At 41.1% G+C, this 22,015-nt stretch overlaps 1 protein-coding gene and 1 long non-coding RNA gene across 5 annotated transcripts in view; one reads left to right on the plus strand and one right to left on the minus strand.

The window, feature by feature from the left end:
• Positions 1-3,547: 3,547 nt before the first annotated feature.
• Positions 3,548-12,222, minus strand: LOC124019133. Of its 3 annotated transcripts, none has more exons than XR_006835742.1 (3): positions 11,963-12,222; positions 5,261-6,727; positions 3,548-5,141 (listed from the first exon to the last, which is right to left on the minus strand). It is a non-coding gene; the product is annotated as an uncharacterized LOC124019133 (long non-coding RNA). The 3 variants fall into 3 exon arrangements; XR_006835740.1 differs by lacking the exon at positions 11,963-12,222 and adding an exon at positions 9,874-11,620; XR_006835741.1 differs by lacking the exon at positions 11,963-12,222 and adding an exon at positions 8,995-11,620.
• The window catches only part of LOC124019132 (phospholipid phosphatase 1-like), a 36,609-nt gene continuing 23,646 nt past the window's right edge, over positions 9,053-22,015 (plus strand). Inside the window, exon 1 of one of the 2 annotated variants that reach the window (XM_046334510.1) lies at positions 9,053-9,572. In XM_046334510.1, coding sequence (XP_046190466.1) covers positions 9,515-9,572 — 58 coding nt within the window. In that variant the 5' untranslated portion in view covers positions 9,053-9,514. The remainder of the gene's footprint in view (positions 9,573-22,015) is intronic. The other variant, XM_046334511.1, reaches the window with a different exon arrangement.

Genomic DNA, 22,015 nt, shown 5'->3' on the forward strand with positions numbered 1-22,015 from the left:
GAGCACATCTGGGACATCATGTCTCGCTCCATCCACCAACGCCACGTTGTACCACAGACTGTCCAAGAGTTGGCGGATGCTTTAGTCCAGGTCTGGGAGGAGATCCCTCAGGAGACCATCTGCCACCTCATCAGGAGCATGCCCAGGCATTGTAGGGAGGTCATACAGGCACGTGGAGGCCACACACACTACTGAGCCTCATTTTGACTTGTTTTAAGGATATTACATCAAAGTTGGATCAGCCTGTAGTGTGGTTTTCCACTTTAATTTTGAGTGTGACTCCAAATCCAGACCTCCATGGGTTGATAAATTTGATTTCCATTGATAATTGTTGTGTGATTTTGTTGTCAACACATTCAACTATGTAAAGAAAAAATTATTTAATAAGAATACTTCATTCATTCAGATCTAGGATGTGTTATTTTAGTGTTCCCTTTATATTTTGAGCAGTGTATTATTATTCGTTTTTTCACAAGCTTAGCAGGATGGGCTATTAGCTGAACAATAGACTATTCAACCTTTACCCCCCCCCCAACAAATCATTTGTATCTATCTATCTATCTACCTATCTATCTACGTATCTACCTACACAAGGTTAATGTTCTGGAGAAAAAAAATATATATATATCATGGCTCCCGAGTGGTGCAGCGGTCTAAGGCACTGCATCTCGGTGCAAGAGGCTGATTAGGAGTGCCATAGGGCGGCGCACAATTGGCCCAACGTCATCCGGGTTTGGCCGGGGTAGGCCTTCATTGTAAGTAAGAATTTGTTCTTACCTAACTTGCCTAGTTAAATAAAGCTTCAATTTAAAAAACAACTGCCAGCAACCGCAGCGCAATCAATAGGAGGTGAACAGTGGCTGGTGCTGAAAATATAGCTAACTTGTTACGCAGGTTTTGCACACCAATAGATGGAAAAACCTACACCAGTCGAGCAATTCATTTCAACAATAATCTTCATTTTAGTTTGACTTTACAAACAACAAGAGGGCTTTATAGGAGTCTAGAATGTATCCCATCATGCAAATGTTTCCTATTAGCAGGACAATGGATTTTTATAGCCCAACTACTGTTGTGAAAATCACTCAACTTGCAATGTATTCGATGCTTAAGTACTCTAAAGTGTTACATTTTTAACTCAAAACAGCATGTCTTCAACATCTTTATGCTTTTGTTAATCTTCTTGATCTTCTTCCTTTTTTTCTGTAGCAATTTTGAGCAAATTGCTCAAGGGCCACGGTTGATTTGTCTGTGAAGATGACATTATTGAATGTCTCGCCAGCTTTGATTCATGCCTGGGCCTGCAGGACACAAAGTTCTTTGTTTGTCAGACAAATCACTAGAATCATTGACTCACTCACGTGTTGAAAAGGGCGAGGAACGAGATGGAGTCACAATCCATGTCAGGCACACCTGTGAGCTCTGGAATTCCACCTCCGACGGGCAGAGTCAACATACGTGGCGGGTTTGTCAGGTCTTCGGTTCAACCTGACATTTCCATTTCTCTTCTGACAACTTGACCAACTGCTCACCAGGCACAGCAAGGGCCGCCCGGACCGTTATGCTGTTCTGCTATTCCATGAATGGGCACAGAATACATAGCCTTCCCACTGCGGACGTCTATTTCAGCACCGTTTCACGCTGCTCCGAGACAAGCATTGAGAAACAAAAATGTTCAAATATTCCATGATATTCTTAAGATATGTGTTGACTTGAATGTCTGCAAAATAATCAAGTTAGGTTTCTCCAGAAATAAATAATTAAAAATAACAAACTGGCTTTATTTAGAAATTAGAGAGAATGCCTCACCCCATGTTCAAGAATTGCCTTTTTTTCGGTCACTCTAGGTTAAATTACATTAAATTAATAACATTAAATAACATTTTTAAACAAAGCGATTATTATTATTATTAATTAATTTAGAATTATATAAAAGCCCCTTAGATATTCTCAGATATTCTCACAGAAAAATGATTGCGTCGATACTACAGAACAGTACAAAACAAGCGAGCACACATGGTTAATGTTCTGATCATTTAAAAAATAAATAATATATATAACATTTTTCACAGAGCCTTTCCATAAGTCCACGCAAGTTTCTTCAACTCTCTTCTGACTGTAATTAGAGAGAAAAGCCTACAACTATTTTAGCATGGTTTCGCGCTGCTATGAGGCAAGACTGGTCTTGATAAATCAATGAGATTTTTATTTTCACTTCATCTCTGTTTGGGTATTGGTTAGACAATAATTAGAAAATTAGGGTGCAGAAATGTTATGCTCTTAGTGTAACCTTTATTTAACTATGCAAGTCAATTAAGAACAAATTCTTAATTACAAGGACAGCCTACTCCTTCCTCGTGCCCTGCGGGGAGTCTTTAGCTATATAGCCCAGTAATGTACCGCCTGTCACGTTGTACGGTGCCATATTTTCCATTCCATCCTGAGGGAAACCAAGAGGGTTTTTTGTTTTTCTTGGAATAGAAAAAACATAATATGAATCAAATGAATTAAGCAAGTACCATTCAAAGTTTGGACACACCTACTCATTTCAGTTTTCTTTAAAACTATTTACTACATTGTTGAATAATAGTGAAGACATCACAACTATGAAATAACACCGGCCTCCCGTGTGCCCTGCATTCTGTAGTACAGACATGGCCTGCTCTCCCTTATGTAAGGAATTAGGCACCTCCCCATGTTTACTACAGTATGTATTGTAGACTGCACAGTAGCCTAATAAACAAATACACATTTCATTAATAAAATAATGATGAAAAAATACTCTTTCAAAATGCAGATGTTGATTTAGTTATGGATCCATAACGAATTACTATGGGAATAAATATCACTGATTTACAGAAATATTGGAACAAGGTTGTGTAATGAAGGCAAACATTTTAGAAACCTCCAATCCTGTAGCCTATTCCCCGACCGTCGCGTTGTACAGTGCCATATTTTCCATGCCTTCCTAACAGAAACCCTGAGGGTTTTGTTTTTCTCTGAATAGAAACACCATAATATTAATCAAATTAATTAAACCAAATTTCTTAAAATCAATCCCATATACTATGTTACTACAAAAAAGGTTTTAAATTCTCTGGTAATGTCAATACAGAATACTATCAAATGCTTCTCAAAGAAGCACTCTGGTGGTCAAACTAGCAATAACTTGAAGTAACAGAAAAAAATGTCTGACAATTAAATGACGTGCCACAGAATGCTGTGGCAGCATGCAAGGTGTGCTGCAGTATGACACAACTTTTAAAGGAGGAACCACCGTTTGTACTGTCAATTGTGGGACCTTAAATAGGCAGGCATGTGCCTTTTCCAAATCATGTCCAATCAATTGAATTTACCACTGGTGGACTCCAATCAAGTTGTAAAAACATCTCAAGGATGATCAATGGAAACGGGATGCACCTGAGCTCAATTTCAAGTCTCATAGCAAAGGGCCTGAATACTTATGTAAATAATGTATTTCTATATTCAATTTTTAATACATTTTTTTTTATTCTAAAAACCTGTTTTCACTTTGTCCTTTTGGGGTATTGTGTGTAGATTGATGAGGGAAAAATATTTTCATCCATTTTAGAATGAGGCTGTAGCGTAACAAAATGTGGAAAAAAAGTGAAGGGGTCTGAATACTTTCCTAATGCACTGTATTTAATGAGATTATTAGTGATTAATTTACATTTGTCCCTCATTTAGCACATTTATTTTCAGTCATATCCAATACCAGGTGTATCAAACGCCGTTATTTGAATGATGCTGAGTCTGCGTATATGCAGATAGACAGACTAGAAATGTTTTCATAATTTCATTTTTTGGGGTGAAGCTTGCCACTCCCTTTAGCACACAACATGCTTCGATTCACCCTGTCACAAGGAGATGTATGGTTGATTTAAAAAGAAATTGTCAATCCTGTTACATTCAACCCACTTACTTTATTTGGTACTTAATAGGCACTTATGATAGTCAAGTTGATCATGTGCTCTTTTTATGGCCGAATGTTAAAATGAGGCGAATTTACACTTCTCAAAAAGCCCAGAATTGGTGGAATGATCCATGCCATGTTAGGGTACTAGGGGGTAACTAGCACCCCCTAAGAACAATGTTGAATTGCTGACACAAAAAAAAAATTGGTATGTGCATTTAACCTATGAAGGTCATGTTAAGGCAAATAAAATATAAAGTTAAATAAACACTTTTTAAGTCATTTCATGAAATGTTGTTTTTAGATAGGGGTTTTTTAAGTACCGGGGTAACTGCCCCCCGAGTAGAAGATTATGGCATAGAGTTTCACACAACTGTGTTAAAATCCATTTAATCAGTTTTATTTAGAAATGATTTAGTAAGTAATACTTAAAAGCTAAATCTAGCTGCCTTATTTTAATGATTTAAAACAAATGTTGGTGTAAATTGTGTTGCACATGTCACTATTAATATCTGCACTATGAGTAGATTTGATGTAAAGTCCCTCTTTAACTCACCTGCACATTAATTTTCTTTGTTCATTCAATGTTGCTTCTTTTCCTTACAATGCATTATGTACAATTTCACTAAATAGTATTGGAATAATGCAAGATTTTAAATCCCTGCAGTCTTTAAATTGACATTCAGGAGCAAAAGGTTTTCAATCGCTTTTTAAAAATTCATTAAAAATAAATATATGAATTGGAATATAATATTGGAATGGAATATAACTAATAACATGAAATAACATTGGAATATAACATTTAATAACAATACATCATAAGTTAACCATAAGTTAACCAACCAATGATGTTGCATCTCTTTTGCTCTGCTATTGCACAACCCATGAGCCCACCTCCTGCAGTTCTCACACCTAATCCAGTCCCCACCTGTGACTGAAACCAGCACCTCACAGAAAAGACCAGCACCTCACACCTCCGCACCCCCTTCTTTGGTGGCTGATGTGGCTTGTTGTGTTGCACCAACCGTCTTTGAAGAACCTGATTTGTTTTCTTACTCTCTCTCTTTTCTTCGTGTTGATGTTTCTGTCGAGCATTTTCCTCCAGCAACCTTTTGTAAAGGTGAGGCTGTCAGTACAGCTGCAGACTCTGCCTTCCTCTTCATCTGCCTCGCCTCCTGGAGCCTCGGCCACAACTCCAATAGAATTGCTGCAGTTGTTGGTTGTTGGTTTAAGCAGAAACAACAGGAACACATGAGTATTGGTACAATAAACACTGCTAATCACTATATGCAAATATATATTCCCTAACAAATATATATTACCAACATTTGGAGCAAGGGTAGGCTGCACGGTGGAGGTTGTGGTGGAAGTAGATGTGGTGGAGGTAGAGGTTTTGGCGTTAGAGCTGGTGGCGGTGTAGGTAGAGCTAGTGATGGTGGCTGTAGAGGTGGCGGTGGTAGAGCTGGTAGCTGCATCGGTGGCAGCGGTAGAGCACTGTGGTTGAATGGATTCCTTGCATTGAAAATAAACGACCATAACAATACATTGGTGTAAGTACAATAAACACTTTCTACCAAGTAGATGCTTCTTCTGCTACTTTTCGTTAATTTAGATAACTTTATCTTACTGGCAATGGGCTCAGGCTCCTCTATAACCTCAGTGACCATGAAGTCTGCCTCTGTGAAGATGTCCTTCTCCAAAGGCCACAGCCCACTGGCCCAGAAGGCCTCCACTCTCTCTCCACACTGGCCACATTGTTATAGATCTTTGTGAAGAGTCTAGCCATTTGGTATATACATATCCTTTTCCCAGGATGCATCGTCATCCACTGATCTTCTGCCCTGTTGTAAAAGGCCATCAGACCCTTGAAAACGGTACGGTCTAACAGCTGCATTTTGTGGCTGCAGTGGGGTGGCAGAGTGATGAGAATCAGACCCTGGCCTCTTGCTTTCAGAACAGCCTCCAGGGTCTTATGGGAGTGGTGCCCATCGAGGATGAGGATGTGGGATTCCTCAGGGGTGCAACCAACACTGTGGATGAAGTTGTGGAGCCAGTCGACAAAGATGGTACTGTCGACTCAGCCTGAGTCACTCACCCTTCCAACGGACCGTGCAGGTGCTTCAACCAGCAGCTGTTCGTTCATCCTCTTCCGAGGGAAGATGAAGAGGGGCAGTACGTACTGCCTCGCTACACTGATAGCACAAATTACTGTGACTGTGAAGCCACTCTGCGCTGGTCAACCATGCAACACGTTTTGTTCCCTCGGTGGCCACCACAGGCAACAGTTTCTGGACTTTTGTCCATGTTCCAAATCTTTGTTTTCCCGATGTCCCTGATGCTGTTTAAAACGTCCTTGTAGGCCATAAAAAAACTGGTCAACCTTAAGCTTATTAAAGCCCACGGCCTTCGCAAGACTGGTTGCTTGCGATACTCAAACTGACAGTTGAGGGTTGCGCTTCATTAAGCAACTGAACCAATCCACCCATGCATACCCCTTTCCTATGATGAACCTGTGCTTGATTCCCATCCTCTCTGTCAGATCAAAGGCGAGTCTTCTCACGTCCCATGATGCGATTGACGAGGTCACTTTCAGACACGAAAGAGAAGACTGACGCCCCACCCATTTGGCTGAAGCCTGGGTTTTTCACCTCCTTTCCTCTGTGGTGCCATAGGGTTCTTGGTGGAATGTTGAACACCCTGGCACGCCCCTTTAAGGTCTATTGCCTTCAGGGGATGCTGTATCACCCCCGAGACACAGCTTCCATGGTCTGTCTTCTTCCTGTATGTTCTCTTCTGAAAATAAAAACATGAAATTATATTAGTAACTGTAAGGAACTGACCCTTAACCTAAGCCCCGACCACAAATCTAACAGATGGCCCCTAACCCTAACTACCACACACAGGACTGTGTACCTCAAGACAAGTCAGTTTCTCTCAAATCACCTGACTCAAAGTATTATTAGCCCATAGGGGGGAGGTGCCAATTTAAAAGCTCTCTCTTAAAAACGTAGCTAGATATCTAGCTATATGATATAAAATGCTGTGTAAAATAGCTAAAAGGCTATAAGGTAAGATCAGCTATCAGTAAAGCTATCAGTCACTAGTGGAAACATTTTAAACTGCAATTAAGTTATATTATATTTTTTTAATGTATTTTACCTCAGATGATCTTGTAGTAAAGTTGCTAGGTAGCACTGCTAGCAGATTATGCTAACTAGCGTTTACTGCTAGTGAGGTTGCTAGGTAACAGGTTAGCATAAACTAGCACTAACTAAATGTCTAAATGACAGGTAGAAACATTCATAACCATAAGGAGGTAACTAGGCCAGATTCCCCCTAGTGTTGGGGGCGAATTTCCCCAACACACCCATCCAACATATTACTAACGTTACTTTACTCAAAAATGATCTATATTTTTCTCTCTAAACAAGTGGATTATTTATCTTAAGGCTTTCCTACTTGTATATTAATATATACATATATACATCTAACTTCATTGGAATATAGCTACAACTTTTTCAACGTTTACAATAGTTACATCAATTTACCACAAAATCGTTTTGTTGAAATACCTCCAAAAGTTGTCATGACACAGCGGTCATTTTTGGTTGAGCAAGAGCAGCTGCAGCCAGGGAAATTGTTGGGAAAATAATTTGGTGACAACTTGTGGTTTTAATGTGAATAACATGGGGGGGGGGTTACCCCCTAGTACCCTAATAATGGTATCGAGTGAGAATGACTAACAACATCAGTGGGGGCCCTCTGGAGGTCAGGGCACATGCCCTGCGTGCCTGGTTGGTACATTTACATTTACATTTAAGTCATTTAGCAGACGCTCTTATCCAGAGCGACTTACAACATGACATTATGACATTCAGTGGAACAACCACTTTACAATAGTGCATCTAAATATTTTAAGGGGGGGGTGAGAAGGATTACTTTATCCTATCCTAGGTATTCCTTAAAGAGGTGGGGTTTCAGGTGTCTCCGGAAGGTGGTGATTGACTCCGCTGTCCTGGCGTCGTGAGGGAGTTTGTTCCACCATTGGGGAGCCAGAGCAGTGAACAGTTTTGACTGGGCTGAGCGGGAACTGTACTTCCTCAGTGGTAGGGAGGCGAGCAGGCCAGAGGTGGATGAACGCAGTGCCCTTATTTGGGTGTAGGGCCTGATCAGAGCCTGGAGGTACTGAGGTGCCGTTCCCCTCACAGCTCCGTAGGCAAGCACCATGGTCTTGTAGCGGATGCGAGCTACAACTGGAAGCCAGTGGAGAGAGCGGAGGAGCGGGGTGACGTGAGAGAACTTGGGAAGGTTGAACACTAGACGGGCTGCGGCGTTCTGGATGAGTTGTAGGGGTTTAATGGCACAGGCAGGGAGCCCAGCCAACAGCGAGTTGCAGTAATCCAGACGGGAGATGACAAGTGCCTGGATTAGGACCTGCGCCGCTTCCTGTGTGAGGCAGGGTCGTACTCTGCGGATGTTGTAGAGCATGAACCTACAGGAACGGGCCACCGCCTTGATGTTAGTTGAGAACGACAGGGTGTTGTCCAGGATCACGCCAAGGTTCTTAGCGCTCTGGGAGGAGGACACAATGGAGTTGTCAACCGTGATGGCGAGATCATGGAACGGGCAGTCCTTCCCCGGGAGGAAGAGCAGCTCCGTCTTGCCGAAGTTCAGCTTGAGGTGGTGATCCGTCATCCACACTGATATGTCTGCCAGACATGCAGAGATGCGATTCGCCACCTGGTCATCAGAAGGGGGAAAGGAGAAGATTAATTGTGTGTCGTCTGCATAGCAATGATAGGAGAGACCATGTGAGGTTATGACAGAGCCAAGTGACTTGGTGTATAGCGAGAATAGGAGAGGGCCTAGAACAGAGCCCTGGTACTCAGCCATGAGTACTACAATTTTAGTTAGCTGGCTCTATTAAACAGCCTGTGTAGTATTTTCTTCCAGATATCTGTGTGCCTTTTCCTCAATTAGTTATTAAAGGACCATAATAACATTGCCACAGTAACTGAGAAAAGTAACGCAGCAATGGGACAGATTATTAGAGTAAGTACCGAAAGGGGACGTGACCGGTGTTCTCATATTGTGCTGGCAAGCAGGCGATAGGCTCTTCTGTTGATCCTCGTCAGCTGCTATCATGAAACCCCACTGTGCCCATGGCTTGGTGTGCAGTCCTGTACAGAACTCCAACGAATAGTTTACGCCTGGCGGTCAAGCGATTTTGAATGAGACGGCAGAGACCGTCTAATTTAGCTTTGATTAGAATTTCGATGCGCGCTATAATTCGGTAATTCCAAGGGGAAGATCAGTTTTGCATTCCGTGTCACGTTACGGCGACTGGGCTATCTGTCGCCATTATGGTAGCCCTCCAATGGTAGGCTACTCGATTGACGGTTTTTAATAATATTTTTTTAGGTAGAAGTGTAGTTTTAGTCTAATGAGATCTGCGGTTTACTGATAGGCTTGGCTTCTGCGCTTTCAAGGATACGACAACGACACGTCCGAGGAGCAATTGACTCGTGCGAGTGTTTTTTCTCATCTGTGTCCACGAGCTGAGGAGAAGAAGCCGCAATCATGTTCGAGGCGAGAGGGATTCTTTTTATTCTGCTTGACATAGCCTGTTTAATTATCGGTATGTATCTGGTTGGCTTGACTTGCGTATTATGTTGTTACATTGTAATGAGTTAACCTTGTTTCCGTAATGATGTTTTTGACAATCGCTGTCACGTGCATGCATGGGCTATGGCGTTGGGAGACCGTGGGTTTGAGATTCGATATTAGCCAGACATTCGGACCTTCAAATTCAATAGCTCGTTAACGACTTGAGGTACATACCTCAGGTTAAGCTGTTTACGAAGGCAAAAGTTTTACAACATTGCACAGGTCTTATTTTTTAATAATCATATGGTAACGGTGTAGGCAGTGTGGCTCACCGTCAATGCAACCAGTTCGGGACCGTCGACAAAGTACATGATCACAATATTGAAATGTCAATAGCTCTTCAACCACATGACTTAGCAACATATTTTCAGTTGTCCATTATTCATTACAAAGAGTTGTGTTGCACATCCGTTGGCTTTGTCATAAAATTATTCTATAAAGAAATAATTTAATTAAAACAATTCTCACAATTCAATAGCTCCTTGATCACATGACCAAGGCACATCAAACCAATTTTGTATTGCTCAATGGAGAGGGGGCCACATTGCACACCCTTTGGTAAAAAAAAAGCACATATACAATTTTATATAAATATTGAAAGTTTAGAATTTCAATAGCTGTTTACCCACGTGACTTAGCAATGTCATTTCAACTAATTTTACATGTAAATGCCAATATTGAATTATTATGCTGTTGTAGTTGGCTATACATGTTCATGGCTAGTGCAGAGAGAAGTTTCATACACAGGTCTGTAGAGATGTTAACCTCAAAGTCTAAGCCGTGGGGTAGGGCGGTTCTACTAAGCTAACATATGGAATTGTTTTATGATAATCATACCTTGGATCATTAGGCTATCTGATTTAGAATTTTAGGACCTGTTTAAGTATACTTTTAAAAAAATGAAATAATATTTTGATAAAATATAGAATTGCCTTTATTACTATAGCCCATAGAAACACGTTGAATTGGGTTTGGCCTTGGGCAGTATCCAGATTGTCATGCCTACCTTGTGCCATACCAGGATATTTGGTAGTACTGGCACTGAACACAAGGGGCACTATTTTCAAACCTCACAGATCTTCTGTTATCCAAAAGTTAACATTCCTAACATGTACATTTAAAATCCCATAGAGAATGCTAACTAAATTCTAACGAGCACATTGCAAGCATTTTATACAGTCTGACTTAAAGTATTTGCAGGACAGACTCCCCAGTTCAAAGTTATACAAGTAACTAAAAAATGCTACTCATAGTTTGATGCATGCACAAAACAAATATTAGACAGCAAGGCTCTTGATCCATGAGGGGATACTGATCAAGAGCCTTGCTGTTGCCAAGCTAAGCTTGATTTTGGAAGTAACTAACCACTTAGCTAGATTGCTAACTAGCTATTAAATGAGCAAACAAAAATATAAACACAACATGTAAAGTGTTGGTCCCTTGTTTCATGAGCTGAAATGAAACATCACAGAAATGTTAAATGTGCACAAACATATTTTTTCTCTCAAATTTAGTGCAGAAATTAGTTTACATCCCTGTTAGTGAGCATTTCTCATTGGCCAAGATAATCCATCCACCTGACAGGTGTGGAATATCAAGAAGCTAATTAAAAAGCTTTATCAGTACACAGGTGCACCTTGTACTGGGGGACAATAAAAGGCCACTCTAAAATGTGCAGTTTTGTCAAACACTACCACACATGTCTCAAGTTTTTAGGGAGTGTGCATTTGGTATGCTGACTGCAGGAATGTCCATCAGAGCTGTTGCCAGAGAATTTTATGTTTATTTCTCTGCCATAAGCTGCCTTCATCGTTTTAGAGAATTTCGCTGTTCGTCCAACCGGCCTCACAACCGCAGACCATGTGTAACGACGCCAGTCCAGGACATCCACATCTGGCTTCTTCACCTGCGGAATCATCTGAGATCAGTCACCCGGAGAGCTGATAAAACTGTGGGTTTGCACAACTGAAGAATTTCTGAACAAACTGTCAGATAACATCTCAGGGAAGCTCATCTGCTTGCTTATTTGTCCTCACCAGGGTCTTGACCTGACTGCATTTTGGCGTCGTAACCGACTTAGTGGGAAATTGCTCACCTTCGATGGCGACTGACATGCTGGAGAAGTGTGCTCTTCACAGATGAATCCCGGTTTCAACTGTACCTGCAGATGGCAGACAGTGTGTATGACCTCGTGGGCGTGTGGTTTGCTGACGTCAACGTTGTGAACAAAAAATACATCTTAAGGTTTTGAAGTGTAAGAAAGCTCAGGAAATATTTCTGTTTTTTTGGACACATATTTAACCCTTTTATTTTTGTTGGCACAAAACTACCTCCATACTTCCATTAATTTGTATGGGTTACCTTCAGATGAGTCCCTTTACACCTGTAGGGGTCGAGAGTCTCCCTTTCCACAGTGGGGTCATATCGGTCCGATTTTTTGAGGTGTCTCATGGTCTGACAAACGTCGCTGTAGCTCGGCCACTTTCCACTGCAGATGCGGAAGGATGCGGAAGTCTAAAAAATGCCAGTTTTATTGCTTCTTTTATCAGAACAACAGTTTTCAGCTGTGCTAACATAATTGCTAAAGTGTTTTCTAATGATCAATTAGCCTTTTGAAATGATAAACTTGGATTAGCTAACACAATGTGCCTTGGGGTTGGGGTTGTTGCTGATAACGGGCTTCTGTACGCCTATGTAGCTATTCCATTCAAATCTGTAGTTTCCAGCTACAATAGTCATTCACAACCTTAACAATGTCTACTGTATTTCTGATACATTTTGTTATTTTCATGGACAAAAAAATGTGCTTTTCTACCAAAAACATGGACATTTCTGAGTGACCCCAAACGTTTGAACGGTTGTGTGTGTTGGAATCTTTTTGCGAGAACTAAAGGCTATGCAATATGCCTTTCTATGTAAGGAATAATATACAATTGAAATGAGATTGCGTGGTTGAGGAGCTATTGAAACGTAAATATTGTCATCATGCACTTTGTTGACGGTCCCTAACGAGTTACATTGAAGGTGTGCCAGGCTTTCTAAACATTGCGGTGTGATTTATGAATCTCCGGTCCAAATTGGGGGACGTCAGACCTGGCAATGTAAACCTTGTTTCCGTAATAAAGAGCCTAACCTGAGATGGGTAGCTCAAATCGTTCGCGAGCTATTGAAGTTCGAATGTCTGAATTTGTGTCCAATATTGAGTCTCAAGCCAAGGTGGAAGACCAAGGGTGTGGTTATATGTGTTGCCTATTGGTCAAGCGAGGGTGCGGTGCATCTTTCTTCAATAACTTGATTATAAATCATAAATAGCCGAACAAGTGTTTTATTTACTGCTGCTGGTTTACAGTAGTTGCTTGATGTTGATCAGTTTGTTTCGCGTTGCAATGTAATAGACATTGGTAACAAATGTAACTGTTGCGGTATCAAATGATTGTTGCAATGTAACTCCCGACAATTTGTAGAACCATGGCGTGAGCATTGCTGTTGTTTAGATTGTATCGAGTTCCAGCCAACACCTCTATCGTGCATCCACACCATTATCTATTCAAAGCTGTCTTCTATTTCAGGCAATATTGAATTGCCATTTATTTGTGATGATTTATCCATTGTTGCCTGGAAACATATTGTGTTAGGGATTCTCTTAATTAAGAGCTTTATGGATAACCCAACCTGTCTCATCATATACTTATGAATTCTAAAATCAGTACCTGGTCAATTTGTGTCAATTCTGCACTCCTGCATTTTATAATTTAGGTTACTTCTAACAATGCCTGGTTTATGAGATACTAGGCCTAAGTAATATAACATATAAGGTTCTGATAATCTCCTTTTCAGATTATGACTCATCTCAATAGATTTGTGTAGGGGTTTAATCTCATTCTGAATTATGAAAGTCCTGGATGAGTCATGGATAATGTATTCCAAAGTGCAGTGATCTAATTTAATTTCCCTGTGTGCTGAACGTTATCTAAGAGGCCCATGAACCTCAACATGTGAAGTTAATAGGACCGTGACAAATTAAAGCTAAGAATCAATTTTATTTGGGGGGGGGGAGAAATTAAGGCATACACAGTTTTTACCATTTTCCATCCTTAGTTTTAGAAAAATGATTTGCCTTCTGTAAAATGTAAGAAGGCCTTGTGCCTTGTAATTCTGTTACCAAAAACCCACATATTGTAAAGATATTTAAAAATGTCTCTCCCTCATGAGGATGAAAGTTCACAGAAGTAAGTAAAGGTAGACTTACCAATTAGTTGGTGTTTTACTGATATCACATTTGTTTATGAATTAATAAGTGATTAAAACTCGTAATTTTGTAACAGAATTACAGAAAAATCTGTAACGAAATTACAGCAATTGAATTGGCTACAATGGGAACTCATAGTAGTCACAAACCACAGTTGGGTCACCTGCTTACTGTCCTCCCTTCCACTGACACACTGTTATGTTCAGCTGTTTTCTTTCTGTTGTCTGGTGGTCAAATCAAGACTGTGAAAACGATAGTCTGGACAATCCTTCCCTCTTACTCCCTCCCTCTCTGCCGCCCTCTCTCGCTCTCCCTCTCTCTTTCCAGTTAATGTCACCTCTCCCTGCTCTTACTGACAGCTACCATGGCACCACCACCGACCCGCTTTCCATTTACTGTAACAAGCCAAATCGAATTTAATTTGTCACACGCACCAATACAACCGGTGTAGACTTTACTGTGAAATGCTTACTTACGATCCTTTTCCCAACAATGCAGAGTTAAAAAGTAAGAAATTAGCACACAAAGGAAATGGTAATAAAATAATATACAAGGAGTACTGGTACCGAGTCAATGTGCAGGGATACGAGGTAATTGAGGTAATATGCACATGTAGATAAGGGGTCAAAGTAACAAGGCAATCAGGATAGATAATAAACAGAGTAGCAGCGTATGTGAAGAGTGTGATTGTGTGTGGAGTCGATATGCATTTGTGTGTGGTTGGAGGCCAGTGAGTGTGCATAGAACCGGGGCAAGAGAGTCCGTGCAAATCAAAAGGGGATCAATGCAAATAGTCGGGGTAGACATTTGATTAACTGTTCAGCCGTCTTATGGCTTGGCGGTAGAAGCTATTCAGGAGCCTTTTGGTCCCAGATTCGGTGCTCTCTGCTGCCGCTTGCTGTGCGGTAGCAGAGAGAACAGTCTGTGGACTTAGGTGACTGGAGTCTTGGTCATCCAGGACCTGGTATAGAGTTCCCGGATGGCAGGGAGCTCGGCCACAGTGATGTACTGGGCCGTACGCACTACCCTCTGTAGCGCCTACGGTCAGATGCCAAGCAGTTGCCATACTAAGCGGTGATGCAGCCAGTCAAGATGCTCTCAATGGTGCAGCTGTAGAACAGTGAGGATCTTACAGCCCATGACAAATATTTTCGGCATCCTGAGCAGTGGTGATTTTAGCATGGAAATCTTGGTGGGGCAAAAATAAAGTGGAATGCATGCCAGGGAAGCCTCTAAACAATACATTAATTGCACTATAACGGTGACAAACAGTGCCCACATAAGGTTGTCCCAACAGCAGTCCCAACATCTTACCACTGCTACACCTGGCTTTCAGCAGAGCCTTGTCTGGCAGCGATACAGTTAATTCAGCCTCATTTACTGCCTTTAAAAAAAACAGCTTATATAGCTGACTTGCTTAAACACATTTCTAATGACAATTGAGATGTACAAACTATGGCATAAGGGGACGACAAGCGGATAAGAGGCAATCCCTAATTTTGATGAAGACATTAACGAGCGAGCTAGGACGGACGTAGTCAATATAACTATTTGTTTAGCACTTTTGAAATGTACAGCGACAGAATTCAGAACATGGGCTGTTCTTAGTGCTCTCCCTGTACACCAAGTTACATTTACATTTACATTTAAGTCATTTAGCAGACGCTCTTATCCAGAGCGACTTACAATGTCCAATTAGCTACTTTTGTTAGCGCGTTTGGTATACATATCCAAACGCTCGTTGTGGTCAGCGTTAAGTCGGACAAAAACTTCAAAAGTTTTAATACAGGTCGAAGAAACATTTCAAACTAAGTACAGAATCAATCATTAGGATGTTTTTAACTTTCCTCTTCAATAAAGTTCCAACCAGAGTATTCCTTTGTGTTTCCGGGAGCCATGGAACACAAGTCGCTATCATGTGCAATGCGCATGACCAGAATGGCTGACTGCCAGACACCTGATTCATTCTGCTGTCATTCAGTCCCACAACACAGTAGAAGCCTCATTCAAATGTCTATAGACGGTTGACATCTAGTGGAAGCCCTAGGAAGTGCAACATCATTAATATCTCAAGCGGATGTCAATGGGAACTGTGTTGAGTACATACCAGCCTCAGATTTCTCACTTCCTGTTTTGATTTCTCCTCAGGTTTTTGCCTGCCATATGAGTTTTGTTATACTAACAGACATCATTCAAACAGTTTTAGAAACGTTAGAGTGTTTGCTGTCCAATACTAATAATAATATGCATATATTAGCAACTGAGACTGAGGAACAAGCCGTTTACTTTGGGAACCTTATTCATCCAAGCTACTCAATACTGCCCCCCAGCCAATGGACAGATTTCAGTAAGTGTTGATCCTCTCTCAAAGTTAGAAGTATAGGAGAAATAAAGGGGGCATATAAGCAGACAATGAAAGCTCTTTCAATATTTGATTATTATGTTTCTCTCGAACAGGTTATAGGCTACAGCAGAACAGTAGGTGAAATTAAGAGGAGTAAATAAACCACATTATTAGGGTGAGGCACATGGGCTACTAACATCTTACTACACAACATACACTTATGTATACTGTAGATAAGAAAGTAATACTATCTCCCTGGCATATGAATCAGCATACAATACATTTTTCGACTCACATTGTTGTGCTCGGCTCACTTGAACAGGAAGGTGGTGCGGCGGTCCTCCGAGTTAAGTTGTTTTGAGCGTAGCACAAATCATGCTTCATTGACAGCATGGCCAATATGGAATGTTTATCATTTAAAACTTAATCCCAGATTTGGGACCACACCGCCACTGTCACTGATTCATTCCAAATCAGTTGTTGAATTTGCTCTTTCCAACTGGTGTAATGTTTGTTCAATGGCCGATGAGCACCGATGTGTTTTTATCTATAATTTCTCTTCATATGAAAAGGATTTGCCAGTAGATTGTCAACTTGATTTATGATGACTGCTAGCTAAGATTGGACTGATCATGTCAACATAATACTTTCACAATCAAAGCTACTGTGGGGCAGCAGGTAGCCTAGTGAGCGTTGGGACAGTAAACGAGAGGTTGCTGGATCGAATCCCCGGGCCGACAAGGTAAAATTCTGTCGTTCTGCCCAAGCAAGGTAGTTAACCCACTGTTCCCCGGGTGCCAAAGAAGTGAATGTTGATTTAAGGCAGCCCCCGCACCTCTCTCTGATACAGAGGGGTTGGGTTAAATGTGGAAGACTTTTTCAGTTGTACAACTGACTAGGTATCCCCTTTTTCCTCGTAAATAAAACATGATTTGATGTCATTTTATCTGTGGCCAATGACCTTGAGCCTTCTTGGATGGGCACTTATATGGCAGCAGCCGAAGGGATAGAAGTTTCAATGTTTCTTCTTACACTTGGCAGTGACGTAAAGTCCCCATGAGTGACAGAACACTGAGCCAATCATGATGCAAAACTGTATTTTCTGCTGCCTTGCCCCACCACCACAGAAGGCACTGAGTTAGGCTGAAACACCTGCATTTTGGAGCTGCCTTACAAACACGGTCTCTTTTTTTTGTTTTGTTGAGTATGTGGCTTTATTAACTCAATGATAAAAATGATATATATATATACAGTGCCTTGCGAAAGTATTCGGCCCCCTTGAACTTTGCGACCTTTTGCCACATTTCAGGCTTCAAACATAAAGATATGAAACTGTATTTTTTTTGTGAAGAATCAACAAGTGGGACACAATCATGAAGTGGAACGACATTTATTGGATATTTCAAACTTTTTTTAACGAATCAAAAACTTAAATTGGGCGTGCAAAATTATTCAGCCCCCTTAAGTTAATACTTTGTAGCGCCACCTTTTGCTGCGATTACAGCTGTAAGTCGCTTGGGGTATGTCTCTATCAGTTTTGCACATCGAGAGACTGACATTTTTTCCCATTCCTCCTTGCAAAACAGCTCGAGTGAGGTTGGATGGAGAGCATTTGTGAATAGCAGTTTTCAGTTCTATACACAGATTCTCGATTGGATTCAGGTCTGGACTTTGACTTGGCCATTCTAACACCTGGATATGTTTATTTTTGAACCATTCCATTGTAGATTTTGCTTTATGTTTTGGATCATTGTCTTGTTGAAAGACAAATCTCCGTCCCAGTCCCAGGTCTTTTGCAGACTCCATCAGGTTTTCCTCCAGAATGGTCCTGTACCTCATTTGCTCACATTGTATATAGACTTGTTTATACTGTATTATTGACTGTATGTTTTTTACTCCATGTGTAACTCTGTGTCGTTGTATCTGTCGAACTGCTTTGCTTTATCTTGGCCAGGTCGCAATTGTAAATGAGAACTTGTTCTCAACTTGCCTACCTGGTTAAATAAAGGTGAAATAAATAAATAAATAAAAAATAAATTTGGCTCCATCCATCTTCCCATCAATTTTAACCATCTTCCCTGTCCCTGCTGAATAAAAGCAGGCCCAAACCATGATGCTGCCACCACTATGTTTGACAGTGGGGATGGTGTGGTCAGGGTGATGAGCTGTGTTGCTTTTACGCCAAACATAACCTTTTGCATTGTTGCCAAAAAGTTCAATTTTGGTTTCATCTGACCAGAGCACCTTCTTCCACATGTTTGGTGTGTCTCCCAGGTGGCTTGTGGCAAACTTTAAACAACACTTTTTATGCATGTCTTTAAGAAATGGCTTTCTTCTTGCCACTCTTCCATAAAGGCCAGATTTGTGCAATATACAACTGATTGTTGTCCTTTGGACAGTCTCCCACCTCAGCTGTAGGCTGTAGATCTCTGCAGTTCATCCAGAGTGATCATGGGCCTCTTGGCTGCATCTCTGATCAGTCTTCTCCTTGTATGAGCTGAAGGTTTAGAGGGACGGCCAGGTCTTGGTAGATTTGCAGTGGTCTAATACTCCTTCCATTGCAATATTATCGCTTGCACAGTGCTCCTTGGAATGTTTAAAGCTTGGGAAATCTTTTTGTATCCAAATCTTGCTTTAAACTTCTTCACAACAGTATCTCGGACCTGCCTGGTGTGTTCCTTGTTCTTAATGATGCTCTCTGCGCTTTTAACGGACCTCTGAGACTATCACAGTGCAGGTGCATTTACACTGAGACTTGATTACACACAGGTGGATTGTATTTATCATCATTAGTCATTTAGGTCAACATTGGATCATTCAGAGATCCTCACTGAACTTCTGGAGAGAGTTTGCTGCACTGAAAGTAAAGGGGCTGACTAATTTTGCACGCCCAATTTCAGTTTTTTATTTGTTAAAAAAGTTTGAAATATCCAATCAAAGTCGTTCCACTTCATGATTGTGCCCCGCTTGTTGTTGATTCTTCACAAAAAAATACTATTTTTATCTTTGTTTGAAGCTTGAAATGTGGCAAAAGGTCGCAAAGTTTAAGGGGGCCTAATACTTTCTCAAGGCACTATATATATATATATATATAGATATATATATATATATATCTATATATATCTATATATATATCGTTTTTTACTTTGTTTGCAAACTGATATGTGACGCGTATTAATAACATGCAAAAAAGGCAAGCTCCCCAAAAATATATATATAATTTGCAAAAATGTGGGGCTCAAAACAGGTGGGGCTCTGAATGACTGGTCGCCACTGCTCCTGAGGGGGAAGAGGCATTTTCATGCCCTCTTCACGACTGTTGTTGATGTGGACTCTGAGGAACTTGAAGCGTTCGACCTGCTCCACTACAGCCCTATCGACGTGAACAGGGGCGGCTCGGCCCTGCGTTTCCTGTAGTGCACGATCAGCTCCTTCGTCTTGCTGATGTTGAGAGGTTGTTAAATAAACCATTGCCAGGTCTCTGACCTCCCTATAGGTTGTCTTATCGTCGTCGGTGATCGTGTCTCCGGCATACTTAATGACAGTGTTGGAGTCGTGCGCGACCAAGCAGTCTTGGGCGAAGGAGGGGACTAAATGATTCCATATGTGGTTACTACATGATTCCATGTGTTATTTCATAGTTTTGATGTCGTCACTATTATTCTACAATGTAGAAAATAGTAAAAAGAAACACCCTGGAATGAGTAGGTGTGTCCAAACGTTTAACTGGTACTGTATATGGACACAATAAATACAAGAGTAACTCTACATGTAATAACATGAATATAAACAGAGCAAATGAATGGAATACAGTATTGACGGCAATAGCACAACATCGATAGTGATAAATGGAACAAAGGACTGTATGAACATAAACAAACATGTAATAACATGCAGTGCAGGACCAGCTAGATGTCCTTAGCCAATCAGAGGGTGCATGGTCATTTCAGAGTGTGGGGCAAGCAGGCACCAGCTGATTGGCTGAGACCCATGGGCTGTGCGCTGATCGATATCTCACAATGAGGAGAGGTGGACTCTGCAGAGCCAGCCAAACGTAAACCGATGTGCACATAAACAATGTGAAATAGTGTCTACAATGAGTGTTTTTATTCACTTTGATTAGCAAATGGTGCCGTAGGACCTCTGTTAAGGACCCTCGTCCAACTACGTCAGTATTTGCAAATGGCTGATTTATAGAATTTGTTAAATGGACGTCCAGCTGGTGTTGTTAGCAATAGCATAGGGCTAAGTATGTCAGGTTATCTGATGGTTGAAAAGGCTTGTTCCATCGCGTGCCACTATGTCCAAGATTTTATTTGGTAGATGAGGATTTAGAGACTCAACGATTCAAACTGTTTCTAATCTTCACAAGTATGGCCCCTCAATCACCAATGTCATAGATTTGTGACTACGGATAACTTCATAGCTGTCTCTTGAAATTGTGGTCTATCGGTAAATCCTAGGGATGTGTGTGTTTTGTCAGGCTTGCTCACGTAACTAAACCCATATGGTTGGTTTTAAGTTACTCTGCCGATCGCAAGAAACCTTCATGTACATATCATGGCAGCCTGTGTGTGGTGCTTTTACCTCTGCACTTTCACAGACAACCAAGTAACCTAAACATAGAAGATTCCTAGCCTAGTATTAATGGTGCATGGATATCTCTGCACTGAAGCTTAACCATGACCACAGTCCTCCCTTGTCCTCTTTGAAGAGAGGAGGCCAAGACAGGATCAGATTATGAGAGAGAGAGAGAGAGGGAGGGAAGGAAGGGAGTCCTGGGATGTTGTTGTGGCCTGCTGTGTTTTACACACCCACAGGCGCTCTCAGCTGTCACTGCCACTCAATTTAACGGGGTGGCACAGCTGACAATGAGAAATGAAAAACCCAGATATAGTTACCAGACAGGAAAGAGAGAGCAGCTCGGAAGGTTTGGTTGTGGCTGGCTACTAGGCTATAGGTAGCAGGGTTGGGGTCAATTCCATTTTCAATTAAAGTCAAAAACTCTTCAAAACAATATAAATTCACTTCCTAATTGACAGAGTAGTAAACTGAATTGACCCCAACCCTGTTGGACGTGTACTCGGAACATGCACTGACCAGCTGGCAAGTGTTTTCACTAACATTTTCAACCTGTCCCTGACCCGGTCTGTAATACCAACTTGTTTCAAGCAGACTACCATAGGTAGTGCCCAAGAACGCCAAGGTAACCTGCCGAAATTACCATTGCCCCGTAGCACTCGCAAATATAGCCATGAAATACTTTGAAAGGTTGGTCATGGCTTACATCAACACCATCATCCCAGCCACCCTGGACGCACTCTAATTCAAATCCCGCTACAACAGATCCACAGATGAAAAAAATCTCTATTGCACTCCACACTGCCCTCACCCACGTGGACAAATCAAATCAAATGTTATTTGTCACATACACATGGTTAGCAGATGTTAATGTGAGTGTAGCGAAATGCTTGTGCTTCTAGTTCCGACAATACAGTAATAACCAACAAGTAATCTAACTAACAATTCCAAAACTACTGTCTTATACACAGTGTAAGGGGATAAAGAATATGTACATAAGGATATATGAATGAGTGATGGTACAGGGCAGCATACAGTAGATGGTATCGAGTACAGTATATACATATGAGATGAGTATGTAGACAAAGTAAACAAAGTGGCATAGTTAAAGTGGCTAGTGATACATGTATTACATAAGGATGCAGTCGATGATATAGAGTACAGTATATACGTATGCATATGAGATGAATAATGTAGGGTAAGTAACATTATATAAGGTAGCATTGTTTAAAGTGGCTAG

Source organism: Oncorhynchus gorbuscha, unplaced genomic scaffold, assembly GCF_021184085.1.
Source record: "Oncorhynchus gorbuscha isolate QuinsamMale2020 ecotype Even-year unplaced genomic scaffold, OgorEven_v1.0 Un_scaffold_70:::fragment_2:::debris, whole genome shotgun sequence".
In the NCBI taxonomy this organism is placed as follows: domain Eukaryota; kingdom Metazoa; phylum Chordata; class Actinopteri; order Salmoniformes; family Salmonidae; genus Oncorhynchus; species Oncorhynchus gorbuscha.